The sequence below is a fragment of the Myxine glutinosa genome, chromosome 8 (genome assembly GCF_964187855.1).
Source record: "Myxine glutinosa chromosome 8, kmMyxGlut1.1, whole genome shotgun sequence".
NCBI classification, from domain to species: Eukaryota; Metazoa; Chordata; class Myxini; order Myxiniformes; family Myxinidae; genus Myxine; species Myxine glutinosa.
The window spans coordinates 40,119,319-40,130,799 of record NC_136268.1 but is presented as its reverse complement, the minus strand read 5'-3'; the positions used below and the strand labels follow the sequence as shown (position 1 = coordinate 40,130,799).

Here is an 11,481-nt window from a genome sequence, read left to right as displayed (position 1 = left end):
TTCAGCTGGTATATGTATATACAAATGCTGTATATCAATTGCTATCCTGCCACCTGGACACTATCTGAACTCTGACCAATCGCTCTGCTGAATAAGGTGTCGCCCTAACTGAGTGCATGATTGTGATTCTCACACCAATATGCCCGTTGTAGTTTTCTTTCATTTCTTATTCACTGCTACAATTTGCTTCAATCATCACAATGTGCACATTTTCATTTGGATAAAGGTTATTAATTTTTTACATCAAAGGCGTCCTAAATCACCTCAACTTTATTCCTGAAATATTTCAATTGGATGAGAAAGACATCAAGAAGGTAATATAGAATTTCCACTGCTGTGATGACACCGAGATGTACAAGTGGGCTTCGCCCTTCTCTAGGCAAACTCGCTGGCATCGCCATTGGCTGAGCTTCCGGGTAATATAGGAAGGATCACACTGCCCTTTGGTGGCGCATCCTTCTCCTCGGAGCTGTTGTGCTCCAGAGTGGTGATGAGGCTTGTGTCAGCACGCGAGACTGAATAGCGTGCCACACTGTGCCGCGTCTGCCGAGGCACTGAGTGCAGCTCCATTGCTTCTTCCGCAGAAATTCGTACAAGGGGGCACCAGCGGAAAGCACGTTTAAAACCAGTTCGGAACCTACATACAAGAAGAGATCAAAATGACACAAATAAAAATAAAAACAGACTACACAGTGGTTTAAAAACATTTTTTAGCACTATAAGGAGTTGGTAATCATGCTCATTTCTCTCTCTCTCATTTCTCTCTCTCTCATTTCTCTCTCTCTCATTTCTCTCTCTCTCATTTCTCTCTCTCTCATTTCTCTCTCTCTCTCATTTCTCTCTCTCTCTCTCTCTCTCTCTCTCTCTCTCTCTCATTTCTCTCTCTCTCATTTCTCTCTCTCTCATTTCTCTCTCTCTCTCATTTCTCTCTCTCTCTCTCTCTCATTTCTCTCTCTCTCATTTCTCTCTCTCTCATTTCACTCTCTCTCTCATTTCTCTCTCTCTCATTTCTCTCTCTCCCTCATTTCTCTCTCTCTCTCTCTCTCTCTCATTTCTCTCTCTCTCATTTCTCTCTCTCTCATTTCTCTCTCTCTCATTTCTCTCTCTCTCATTTCTCTCGCTCTCATTTCTCTCTCTCTCATTTCTCTCTCTCTCATTTCTCTCTCTCTCATTTCTCTCTCTCTCATTTCTCTCGCTCTCATTTCTCTCTCTCTCATTTCTCTCTCTTTCATTTCTCTCTCTCATTTCTCTCTCTCTCTCATTTCTCTCTCTCTATCATTTCTCTCGCTCTCTCATTTCTCTCGCTCTCATTTCTCTCTCTCTCTCATTTTTCACTCTCTCACCTCTCACTCTCTCATTTATCTCTCTCTCATTTCTCTCACTCTCATTTCTCTCTCTCTCATTTCTCTCTCTCATTTCTCTCTCATTTTTCACTCTCTCACCTCTCACTCTCTCATTTATCTCTCTCTCATTTCTCTCTCTCATTTTTCACTCTCTCACCTCTCACTCTCTCATTTATCTCTCTCTCTCTCTCTCTCTCTCATTTCTCTCTCTCTCATTTCTCTCTCTCTCATTTCTCTCTCTCTCATTTCTCTCTCTCTCATTTCTCTCTCTCTCTCACGCTCTCATTTCTCTCTCTCTCTCATTTCTCTCTCTCTCTCATTTCTCTCTCTCTCATTTCTCTCACTCTCATTTCTCTCACTCTCATTTCTCTCTCTCTCTCTCTCATTTCTCTCTCTCTCTCATTTCTCTCTCTCTCATTCCTCTCTCTCTCATTTCTCTCTCTCTCTCATTTCTCTCTCTCTCTCTCTCTCTCTCTCTCGCACGCCCCCTCTGGATGGTTGTGAGTCGTGCGTGGGTGTGGTAATCATGGCGGCTGTGGGTGTTGAGCTGTGAGTACGGTGCTGTGTTGGTGGTCTTTCCTATCCTCCTTTCACTCCATTTGTGTCCTTGTACGAGTTTGTGAAGTTTTCTCCGTGTTTCCCTTCTGCTCTTGAGACGAGAGAGGGAGAGAGAGACAGCACGGTAACGGTTAGCCACCTGTATTAATTTATAACGTGGGTTGGTTATATCGTGCCGATTATTTATTTATTTATTTACTTATTTAACTAATTTTGATTTGTTTGGTTAGTTTATTGCATTGTTACTGTTTAGTTTGTTTAGTTTATTGCCGATAAATGGCTAATAGGAATAGTCAAAGGACTGCTGATCGTGTTAGTGATGAGGTGTTATCGCGTAAGCACGGGCTGTGCCTTGTTCCGCCGGAAGACGTGCAAATGGACGATGTTCTACTTGCAATCGGGGATTTGATCGGGGTAAATAACATTCGTGCTGCGTCTCGAATGAACCACAAAGTGGTGGTTTTCGTGTCACAAGTTAGCCTTGCAGACATCGTGGTGCAAAACGGGTTAACGTTGGGGAACGACCAATTTGTTCCGGTATCGTCCATGGACACGCCGGCGGTTAAAGTTATTTTAAGTAACGTTCCGCCCTTTCTGAGGAATGAAGAAATCCTACGAAAATTAGGGGAGCATGGGACTGTCGTCTCACGAATTATCACGGTCCCCCTGCGAACCAGGAACGGAAGGCTGAAGCATGTCGAGTCGTTTAGACGTTTTTGTTTCGTCGTACTAAAGGATGAGGCAAAACAGCTGAACATATCTATAAATTTTAAAATAGGAGATCATGATTACCGGATCTTTGCAGCTACTGAGACCTTGATTTGCTATACATGTGGGGCATACGGACACACTCGGCAGTATTGTCCTGATGTGAGGAAGAGTTATGCCACAGCAGCTGGGGCAGCCCCTCCCCCCACCCCCCCACCTGTAAATGACTTGAACGACCCTGTAGATGAGCCAGGTGTCGAAAAAAGGTCAACACCGGAATACGAGGGTGCGGGTGACAGTGGTGCTGGTGGAGAAGCCCATACGGTAGTGGAGCAACCATATGTGGAGGAGAGGCTGCAACCTCAAGAACAAAGGGACTTCGAGGAGGTGAAGCTGATGGAGACCGAGTCGAGGAGAAACTTGAAACGCTCTCTTGCGAGCGATGAGAATGGAGGAAAAGGAAACAAAATGGTTCTCGTGCAGGAAGATGGTAATACAGACCAACCTGATGACCATGAGCAAAATGGTAATGCAATAGGTAGAGATGCGAATCTGCCCATTTCACAGGATGAAGAGAATCGAAGCATTACCGAGTGTGTCACCGTGTGTGATGGTGGACACCCTGCACCATGCGACGAGCAGTCAAGGACCCCCATCTCAACGGAAGATGATGAGAAAGAGATCGATAAGTCGGTGGCAGACAACAACGATGGGGTAGTTGGTGCCATGCAGACGCAACAAAAATACCATGGTGACAATGACACAGATGAGGTGCCAGTACCTGACACACCACTGGGTGAGAGTGGGGTCGAGGCTGATGAGGAAGGATGCAGTCTTGCTGCCCTGAGTGAGTCTCAGAAGGAGCAGGTGAGGCAAGCAGAGGTGACAAAAGGGAAAGTCATTGATTTCTTAAACGTAACGTTTAGACAACGTCACGTTGTAATTAGAGATCACTTCCCTGATGTTCAAGCTTTCATTAAGGTTTCGAAACCTCTTTTACAGAAAAATGACCCCATGCTCTCAGAGCCTCAATTTCAACGTCTTCGCAAAGCAGTAACAAAGGCGAACAAAGAATTGCAGGCAGACGGTGAGCTACCACCTTAGAATGACAACGCGAGAAATACATATTGCCTCCCTGAACATCAATGGGGGATGTGCCCCCTTACGGAAAATTCAAGCAATCCAGGCAATGGAGAGGGTAAAAGCAGATGTCATTCTATTGCAAGAGACCCATGCCACAAACAATTTGGCAGCTGAATGGTGTAAACTTTTTAAAGGGCAATGGTGGCTGAGTGGGGTTTCCACACCCAAGGCTGGTGTTGCCATCGCCTTAAGTCCCAGGCTTCCCACTCAGAGTGTTATTTATAGGGAGGTCTATAAGGCACATTTGATAGCGGTGGAGTTCTACTGCAATACACAAAAGCTTATTATAGTAAATGTGTATGCACCAAGTGAACCTATAGAAAGAAGAACATTCTTTTCCACACTGCGGGACTTTGTAGAGGGACTGGATCCAGCTGCTCTCACCTGTATCGCAGGGGACTTTAACTGTACAATTGATCCTTCAGTTGACAGGAGTGGACATGAACCCCACGGCGCTTCTGCAAAGGTGTTAGCGAGCCTCATCAAGAACTATTGTTTTGAGGATGTGTGGAGGTTGCAGCATCCAACTTCACGGGCCTACACATGGTGCAGATGTCATGATGGCGTCATATCAAGGGCAAGGCTGGACAGGATCTATATCAATAAGCCAATGCTGAATGTGGTGTCCACTACCCAAATACTCCCAACAGGGTTTTCAGATCATAATTTAGTGGCAATGTCCTTTAAATTACCCCTGACATCAGGAGGTAGCGCATACTGGTCACTCAATACTCGGTTGTTAAGTGATAAGAAATTTAAAGATGCCTTCCGAACCGTGTGGGGGAAAATCCGGTCATCTAAGCTTGAGCATGCCAACCTTCGCATATGGTGGGACCTTGCAAAGTGTCAAGTTAAAACGTTTTGTCAACAGTATAGTCTGTTTACTACTAAAATGCAAAGTCTCTCAATTGACTCATTAAAGGCCGAAATTGCAGAATTGGAACAGAATCGTAATGGGGCTGGGAAAGATTTTGGATATGATCAGTTGCTATGGACAAAAAGGTCATTACTGACCGAAATGGTGAGGCAGCGGGCAATGGGTACATTGGTGCGTATGAGGATGAGTTACTTGACTTTGGATATGCCAAATAAGGACTTCTTTAGCTTGGAGAATTCGGTGAAAAACTCGCAGCAAATTCATAAGCTCTGTACTGCTAATGGGTCAACGGTTACCTCCCAACCGGAGATTAAAGCGGCCTTGAAAGCATTTTACTCTGACCTGTATTCTGCCCAGAGTATCAACAGTGAGGCGATACAGGAGCTGATTGCTGGGCTCCCAGAAGTCGAGGAGGACAAGCAGCACACACTGGAATCGTCAATTTCACCTGATGAACTTGAAGCAGCCATGCGAGGCTTGAAAGATGGTAAAGCCTCGGGGATTGACGGGCTGCCTGGAGAGTTTTATAAGACATTTTGGAATCTTGTGGGACCGGATCTGCTTGAAGTCCTTGACGAAAGCCTTCGTGCTGGAGAACTTCCTCTGTCCTGTAGAAGGGCGGTCGTATGCCTTTTGCCGAAGCCTGGGAACATTCAACTCATTGAGAACTGGCGACCTGTTTCCTTACTGTGTACTGACTACAAAATCTTGTCTAAAGTACTAGCGAATCGGCTGAAAGAGGTGATCAGCTCTGTCATACAGCCGGATCAAACCTACTGTGTTCCTGGACGGTCCATGCATGATAACCTGTTTCTGGTAAGAGATATTATTTCCTGTAAAAAGTATGTGCCTGCCAGTTTTGGATTATTGTTTCTGGATCAAACAAAGGCTTTTGATCGTGTTGATCATGCATACTTGTTTTCGGTTCTTAAGGGGATGGGCTTTGGTGAAACCTTCACAGCATATGTTAAACTGTTATATACAAACACTTTCTGTATGTTGAAAGTAAATAATAACTTATGCTCCCCCTTTTCCTTTCGACGGGGTATCCGCCAAGGCTGTCCTCTCTCGGGACTGTTGTACACAATTGCCCTTGAACCACTTTTGGCATCCTTCAGGAAACGATTGCCTCAGGATATGGGGGTAGAGGGGTTAAAATTTGTCGTAACAGCTTATGCTGATGATGTTTGTGTTTTACTTAAAGGCCCGGGCAGTGTAGCTGCAGTACAGCAGTGCTTAAAAGACTTCTCTGCAGCCTCTTCTGGTGAAGTAAACTGGAGTAAAAGTGTAGCCTTGTGGTGTAGTTCAGGTAACCCCTCAGTCATATCACCACCATCACTCCCACAAAATCTGGTATGGAAAACAGACGGGGTCAAATATCTTGGAGTTTATCTTGGAAACCATGAAATGGAAATGAGGAATTGGGAAGGAGGTGTGGAACAAATCACATATCGTTTAAAATCATGGAAAGGACTACTGCGGTCTCTTTCATACAGAGGCCGCGCTCTTGTTATCAATAACCTGATTGCAGCGAGATTGTGGCATAAAGTCATTACCCTGCAGCCACCCAAGGAGCTGATCCCTGCCATCCAGAGGAAGTTGATAGACTTTTTTTGGAGCGGCTACCACTGGCTGCGGCCCAGTATACTGTACCACCCTCGGAAGGAGGGGGGGCCAAGGAGTCATTGACGTCTCTGGGCGGCTTATGGCTTTTCGCCTGCAGTCTGTGCAGAGACTACTGTATGCGGAGGAGCTGCCCTGGCGCCCATTTGCACATTTTCTATTACAACAGGCTGGTGGAATGAACTATGATCGGCACCTTCTCTTGGTGGACCTTGATTGTGTCAGCAGTGCTTCACTTCCCGCTTTTTATCGGAGTTTGCTGGATGCATGGAAAGGCCTTGAGGTTAAACGTTGTCTTGAGGCATATAATTGTCGTAATTTCCTCCAAGAGCCTCTGTTCTATAACAGCTTTTTCCCATGTATTCCTCGTAGCCATGCTTTAATTCAAAAATTCATTAAAGGAGGCGTAAGCAAAGTGAGTGATCTAAGGGATGCATCTGGAACCAAGTGGAGGTCTGCTGGGGTGGTGGCGACAGGTGTTTGTGTAGCATCTGTTCGAGTTGTTCAACAAATCAAACAGGTAGTCGTAAAAAAATTCAGGCAGCTAAACATTGGCTGGGAAGGTGCCGGAATTGTCGAAGATCTTCGACTATCTTTCCCCGAAATCAAGGTGCTGCCCTCTGTCCAGTCCAATGATGATGGGTTTCCCTCCCCCTTTCACTTAGTAACTAAGGCTGGTGTCCTTAAACTCGTGAAGGGGAAAGAAGTCTCATCCCTGTCTGGAGCGATGCGTGTGGCCTTGTGGTCAGAACGGTTAGGGCCGGGGTTTCCCTCTACTCCACTGTGGCATAATATGTTTGTTCCACCCATCTATGGGTTCTTAGCAGATATCCAATGGAGGCTAACACATTGGGCTCTCCCCTCAAACACTTTTATCCACCATCTTAATGCCTCGGTGCCTGTAAATTGTCCCTTCTGCGAACAGGAGGAGGACCTTTTTCATGCATATGTCCAGTGCAGGAGGTTAGCACCTCTACTTTCTGTGATTGCACACCTTTCTTATAAATTATCCTTCACTTTTACCTTGCATATGTTTATTTTTGGTGTACCCTTTACCTCCTCTTGTAAAAATGCTGGTGCCTTGATGAATTTCCTGATTGCCATTGCAAAATATGCAATTTATAAGTCAAGGAAAATTAAAATTGATAAATGTTATGGTGATGACGTCATTCCAATATTTAAAGGGCTGGTGTCAGCAAGATTAAGGCTGGAATTTGATCACCATATGAGTAACGGGAATATTGAATTTTTTGAATGGAAATGGTGCACTCACGAGGCCTTGTGTGTGGTTCAGGACTCGAAACTCGTCATGATGTTTTAAGAATTGCATCAAGAGTGTGATGCTTTGGTGGTGTTGTACCTTTTTTTTCTCTGCCCCTGCTTGTAAATACCCTCGCGGTATAGGTTGACATCCTAGTGCATTTTTGTGGAAATAAATGGTATCCATTCTCATTCTCTCTCTCTCTCTCTCTCTCTCTCTCTCTCTCTCTCTCTCTCTCTCTCTCTCTCCGAATGAAAATGTCAAACTCATTGAGTGCAAATGGTGTAATAATGAAGCATTATGTGTTGTAAATGAATCGGATTTGTACTTTTTTTTTTTTAACATTAAGAACTGTTGTTTTTATTTTTATTTTTCTCTCCTGTAAAAATGGAACTTGACCTGGTGTATTTTTTTGTGAAATAAATGGTGTTGCAAATTCAATTCTCTCTCTCTCTCTCATATTTCTCTCTCTCTCATTTCTCTCTCTCTCATTTCTCTTTCTCTCTCTTTCTCTCTCTCTCTCTCTCTCTCTCTCTCTCTCGCGCGCCCCCTTCTGGATGGTTGTGAGTCGTGCGTGGGTGTGGTAATCATGGCGGCTGTGGGTGTTGAGCTGTGAGTACGGTGCTGTGTTGGTGGTCTTTCCTATCCTCCTTTCACTCCATTTGTGTCCTTGTACGAGTTTGTGAAGTTTCTCCGTGTTTCCCTTCTGCTCTTGAGACAAGAGAGGGAGAGAGAGACAGCACGGTAACGGTTAGCCACCTGTATTAATTTATAACGTGGTTTGGTTATATCGTGCCGATTATTTATTTATTTATTTACTTATTTAACTAATTTTGATTTGTTTGGTTAGTTTATTGCATTGTTACTGTTCAGTTTGTTTAGTTGATTGCCGATAAATGGCTAATAGGAATAGTCAAAGGACTGCTGATCGTGTTAGTGATGAGGTGTTATCGCGTAAGCACGGGCTGTGCCTTGTTCCGCCGGAAGACGTGCAAATGGACGATGTTCTACTTGCAATCGGGGATTTGATCGGGGTGAATAACATTCGTGCTGCGTCTCGAATGAACCACAAAGTGGTGGTTTTCGTGTCACAAGTTAGCCTTGCAGACATCGTGGTGCAAAACGGGTTAACGTTGGGGAACGACCAATTTGTTCCGGTATCGTCCATGGACACGCCGGCGGTTAAAGTTATTTTAAGTAACGTTCCGCCCTTTCTGAGGAATGAAGAAATCCTACGAAAATTAGGGGAGCATGGGACTGTCGTCTCACGAATTATCACGGTCCCCCTGCGAACCAGGAACGGAAGGCTGAAGCATGTCGAGTCGTTTAGACGTTTTTGTTTCGTCGTACTAAAGGATGCGGCAAAACAGCTGAACATATCTATAAATTTTAAAATAGGAGATCATGATTACCGGATCTTTGCAGCTACTGAGACCTTGATTTGCTATACATGTGGGGCATACGGACACACTCGGCAGTATTGTCCTGATGTGAGGAAGAGTTATGCCACAGCAGCTGGGGCAGCCCCCCCCCACCCCCCCACCTGTAAATGACTTGAACGACCCTGTAGATGAGACAGGTGTCGAAAAAAGGTCAACACCGGAATACGAGGGTGCGGGTGACAGTGGTGCTGGTGGAGAAGCCCATACGGTAGTGGAGCAACCATATGTGGAGGAGAGGCTGCAACCTCAAGAACAAAGGGACTTCGAGGAGGTGAAGCTGATGGAGACCGAGTCGAGGAGAAACTTGAAACGCTCTCTTGCGAGCGATGAGAATGGAGGAAAAGGAAACAAAATGGTTCTCGTGCAGGAAGATGGTAATACAGACCAACCTGATGACCATGAGCAAAATGGTAATGCAATAGGTAGAGATGCGAATCTGCCCATTTCACAGGATGAAGAGAATCGAAGCATTACCGAGTGTGTCACCGTGTGTGATGGTGGACACCCTGCACCATGCGACGAGCAGTCAAGGACCCCCATCTCAACGGAAGATGATGAGAAAGAGATCGATAAGTCGGTGGCAGACAACAACGATGGGGTAGTTGGTGCCATGCAGACGCAACAAAAATACCATGGTGACAATGACACAGATGAGGTGCCAGTACCTGACACACCACTGGGTGAGAGTGGGGTCGAGGCTGATGAGGAAGGATGCAGTCTTGCTGCCCTGAGTGAGTCTCAGAAGGAGCAGGTGAGGCAAGCAGAGGTGACAAAAGGGAAGGTCATTGATTTCTTAAACGTAACGTTTAGACAACGTCACGTTGTAATTAGAGATCACTTCCCTGATGTTCAAGCTTTCATTAAGGTTTCGAAACCTCTTTTACAGAAAAATGACCCCATGCTCTCAGAGCCTCAATTTCAACGTCTTCGCAAAGCAGTAACAAAGGCGAACAAAGAATTGCAGGCAGACGGTGAGCTACCACCTTAGAATGACAACGCGAGAAATACATATTGCCTCCCTGAACATCAATGGGGGATGTGCCCCCTTACGGAAAATTCAAGCAATCCAGGCAATGGAGAGGGTAAAAGCAGATGTCATTCTATTGCAAGAGACCCATGCCACAAACAATTTGGCAGCTGAATGGTGTAAACTTTTTAAAGGGCAATGGTGGCTGAGTGGGGTTTCCACACCCAAGGCTGGTGTTGCCATCGCCTTAAGTCCCAGGCTTCCCACTCAGAGTGTTATTTATAGGGAGGTCTATAAGGCACATTTGATAGCGGTGGAGTTCTACTGCAATACACAAAAGCTTATTATAGTAAATGTGTATGCACCAAGTGAACCTATAGAAAGAAGAACATTCTTTTCCACACTGCGGGACTTTGTAGAGGGACTGGATCCAGCTGCTCTCACCTGTATCGCAGGGGACTTTAACTGTACAATTGATCCTTCAGTTGACAGGAGTGGACATGAACCCCACGGCGCTTCTGCAAAGGTGTTAGCGAGCCTCATCAAGAACTATTGTTTTGAGGATGTGTGGAGGTTGCAGCATCCAACTTCACGGGCCTACACATGGTGCAGATGTCATGATGGCGTCATATCAAGGGCAAGGCTGGACAGGATCTATATCAATAAGCCAATGCTGAATGTGGTGTCCACTACCCAAATACTCCCAACAGGGTTTTCAGATCATAATTTAGTGGCAATGTCCTTTAAATTACCCCTGACATCAGGAGGTAGCGCATACTGGTCACTCAATACTCGGTTGTTAAGTGATAAGAAATTTAAAGATGCCTTCCGAACCGTGTGGGGGAAAATCCGGTCATCTAAGCTTGAGCATGCCAACCTTCGCATATGGTGGGACCTTGCAAAGTGTCAAGTTAAAACGTTTTGTCAACAGTATAGTCTGTTTACTACTAAAATGCAAAGTCTCTCAATTGACTCATTAAAGGCCGAAATTGCAGAATTGGAACAGAATCGTAATGGGGCTGGGAAAGATTTTGGATATGATCAGTTGCTATGGACAAAAAGGTCATTACTGACCGAAATGGTGAGGCAGCGGGCAATGGGTACATTGGTGCGTATGAGGATGAGTTACTTGACTTTGGATATGCCAAATAAGGACTTCTTTAGCTTGGAGAATTCGGTGAAAAACTCGCAGCAAATTCATAAGCTCTGTACTGCTAATGGGTCAACGGTTACCTCCCAACCGGAGATTAAAGCGGCCTTGAAAGCATTTTACTCTGACCTGTATTCTGCCCAGAGTATCAACAGTGAGGCGATACAGGAGCTGATTGCTGGGCTCCCAGAAGTCGAGGAGGACAAGCAGCACACACTGGAATCGTCAATTTCACCTGATGAACTTGAAGCAGCCATGCGAGGCTTGAAAGATGGTAAAGCCTCGGGGATTGACGGGCTGCCTGGAGAGTTTTATAAGACATTTTGGAATCTTGTGGGACCGGATCTGCTTGAAGTCCTTGACGAAAGCCTTCGTGCTGGAGAACTTCCTCTGTCCTGTAGAAGGGCGG

The 11,481-nt window shown here is 45.3% G+C and overlaps 1 protein-coding gene across 1 annotated transcript in view; it reads right to left on the bottom strand.

The window, feature by feature from the left end:
• Nucleotides 1-326: 326 nt before the first annotated feature.
• LOC137432429 (neuromedin-K receptor-like) overlaps nt 327-11,481 on the bottom strand; it is a 191,419-nt gene continuing 180,264 nt past the window's right edge. The window contains exon 5 of the mRNA XM_068124364.2: nt 327-637. Within this exon, the coding sequence (XP_067980465.1) occupies nt 376-637 (262 nt within the window). The 3' untranslated portion in view covers nt 327-375. The remainder of the gene's footprint in view (nt 638-11,481) is intronic.